At 44.5% G+C, this 3,065-nt stretch overlaps 1 protein-coding gene across 1 annotated transcript; it reads right to left on the bottom strand.

The window, feature by feature from the left end:
• Window positions 1-1,882: 1,882 nt before the first annotated feature.
• Window positions 1,883-2,839, bottom strand: TAS2R60 (taste 2 receptor member 60). The gene has a single exon (XM_016187804.2). The coding sequence runs from the start codon at window positions 2,837-2,839 to the stop codon at window positions 1,883-1,885; it is 957 nt and encodes a 318-aa protein (XP_016043290.2).
• Between the last annotated feature and the right edge of the window lie 226 nt (window positions 2,840-3,065).

Genomic DNA, 3,065 nt, shown 5'->3' with positions numbered 1-3,065 from the left:
CGCATGTATATATAGACCTTTAGAATACAATAGAGAAGGCAGAAGTTCGGAGACAAAGAAAGGAAGATTATAGGGTGACATTTTTTTAATTTATTTATAAAATAAAAAATATTGGCAAGACCATCGGATAAAAGGGGTACATTTCCCACCACCAGAGTTCCATATTCCATCCCCTCCCTTGAAAGCTTTCCTATTCTTTATCTCTGCATGTTAGCTCTTGGGCTCAGGCAAAAGTTAATAAAGTCATGGGCCCCATAAAATATACCTAAAATAGACCTACTAGCTTTTTCCAAAGTGGAGCCCCAAATCTCATCTGCAATATTCTTGCCTTTAGGCTTCTATTTAACAATTTGTTCTGCTTTATATCTTAATGCTTTTGAGATACCAAGTTGCAGACGCTACCATGATGCCAACCTGACTTGCCCGGGCAGACGACCTCACTAATGTACAGGGTGACATTTTAACTGCATTGGTCCAAAGACTGAAAATGGTGATGGAGTAGTGGAGAGGAGGGAGAGGAGGAAGAGGAGAAGGAAGAAAAGATGGAGGAGGAGGAATAGAAAGAGGAAGAGAAGGTAGAGAAAGAGAAAGAGACGGAGAAGGAAAGGGAGTTGGGGACCCAATGTTCTGTGGTGGAGAAAGATGACAAGTTAGTGGAGGGTGTGGTGTTTTGACACCTAACATGGGGAGATAAGAAACTGGGTAGGCATGACAACAACAGTCATGTAAACCATCATTTCCCCCAATTTAATTAAATAAAGTTTCCATATACATGTACACAAGTCAAATGGGGAAGAAAATAAAATGTTGACAGATCAGTAGATTAAAGAAAAATAAAACACATCTAGCATATGGCAGGGGTTGGGGAAGGGGAGAAAGTACTCCAACTATGTCCAGAACAATGAAAAACCTAAATTCCATCCAAAACAGGATTCTATTTGAATGGAAGCAAAATAAATAAATAAATAAATAGAACTGTTTCATGTGGTTGAGATCCTTAAATGACAAGTCTAAGGACCTATGCTATATTTGACAAGGGATGAGATGGTGTGAGACATGGTCAAGAGTGAGACTTTAGAGTCAACAAAATAGCTCTACTGGATAGTGTGCTAGTGTGCTTCTTTCTCTGTGCATGAACCAGGTTCTAGCCTAAACCCCACCACACTGAAGGAAGCTTCAGTGCTGTGTCCAGATCTCTCTCTCTTGATCTCTCTCTCTCTCTCTCTCTCTCCCTCCTATTTAAATAAATATTTTTTTTTAAAAAAGAAAAAGTCACATTTGGATTCATAGACCATAATTTCTCCAGAACAGACTAGCAGGCTCAGCTATGGGAGAGAACATCACATAAATAGGTAAATTCCAACCCTAGCATTCAGGAGGGTCTCAGAAAGCACATCTACAAACACACAAATTCCAGACAGCACATCTTGCCACACACATCACCTATACACAGGACCCAGACACCAAAAACCCTTGTGCAAAATCGAGGAAAAGAGTTTCATTGCAGTAGAGTCTATGGAAAAGTTAAATGTTGAAAAAGGCAAAAAGTGATTAGCAGCAAACAAAGGATATTTGAGATTCTCAAAAAAAAAAAAAAATCTTGGCAGTCTAATTCAACAGCATCCTTGCACACAGCTCACTCAAAATGAGACCTGGAAATTGATGGTGGGAATATAAATGTTCCCTGGTTCTTTGGGCTTGATACATCCCTCTGGGGACATAGCTAAATGCATGTGAGTGATACCAAACTGTATTTCAGGACTTTCCACTCGAAGTCTACCCTTCATAGAAGCTCTTGGTCTCATCAACAAATATGGACAAGGTTTTTTTTTTGAAATCTGTGTTGGGGGCAGTGGAGGGATAGACAGACTCCTGAATCAACTCAAGATGGCCACCTTCTGGAGAAGTGGACCTTCCTCAGCACAGCTCTCAGTCTGGGGCTGCTCAGGAGCAGGACGATGGGATGGATGGCTGCGCACAGGTAAATCACTGCTTGCCACACCCAGTATCTAAGCTCCTCAGAAGGAAAAATCCCTGCAGCACTGAGCAGCAGTGACAGGAAGTACGAAACAAAGAGCACAGCAAAGGAACCCAGAGCCAGCAGGGCCTTGACGTGAGACTGGGTGCTGAGGTTGTCACCACCCAAGATGAACGGGATGGTCTTCCAAGTGTGTCTTCCCAGAGATGAAAGGAGCAAACCCATGCCCACCAGGAAGACCATTACTGGCACCGTCCAGGTGACAAGTTTGAGGGGAAGGAAGTAGAATCTCTCGTAGGATCTTCTTACAGCATCTCCGGTCACATTCCAAATCTGAGGATTTCTCTTTAAGTAGTTCTGATATACCTGATGATTACCAATTAAAAACAGCACAGCGCTGAAGCTGGAGAAGCCCACAGAGCTAAGAAGCATCCACAGAACCAGCCCGGACACCTTACGCTTCAGCCAGAGGAAGACTGGCTGGGTGAAGGTGGCAATTTTCACACAGTAGTAGATGCTGAGCCAGGCCGAGAGCCACAGGGTGACAGCATTCAAGAAGTCCCACTGGAAGGAGAGACACTGCCACACAGGGTTATATGGGAAGGCCTGGGGGTGGAGGAAAATATAAATGGTCTTAGTGATCACCACCCACTGCAGACAGAAGCGAGAGACTCCCAGGCTCACCAGCAACTTGTCACAAGGTGACAGCATTCTCCGAAGCAACCACTGCACGCTCAGGGCTGCGATGATGAGGCCATTACCCACCACCGCCACCAGGCACAAAAGAAGTAAGAAGACAGTCAGGGTGATAGTACCCTTGTCAATTGCCAGTGGTCGTGGGTCAGAACTGTCTCCATGCATCTCGCCCAGGGTGCCAAGGTGTCTTCCTGGGAGACAGCTCTAGAAAGTTCCAGATGAGTGCTTTTCCTCCAGCTGCCCCAATCCCAGAAGACAGAGAAAGAGACATAGAGTAATTGAGGAGGTTGAAGAGATGTCTTCATCTCAGAACAGATGCAAATATTGCTAAGGTTCAGTTGCAATGCTCCTCCTGCCCTCCTGCCTGCTCTCCTGCCTGCTCTCCTGCCTG

This window comes from Erinaceus europaeus, chromosome 8 (genome assembly GCF_950295315.1).
Source record: "Erinaceus europaeus chromosome 8, mEriEur2.1, whole genome shotgun sequence".
In the NCBI taxonomy this organism is placed as follows: domain Eukaryota; kingdom Metazoa; phylum Chordata; class Mammalia; order Eulipotyphla; family Erinaceidae; genus Erinaceus; species Erinaceus europaeus.
This window is presented reverse-complemented; position numbering and strand designations above follow the sequence as displayed.

Excerpts from the sequence above, each read along its gene's own strand:
- TAS2R60 (XM_016187804.2), bottom strand. The coding sequence starts at position 2,839 with ATGCATGGAGACAGTTCTGACCCACGACCACTGGCAATTGACAAGGGT.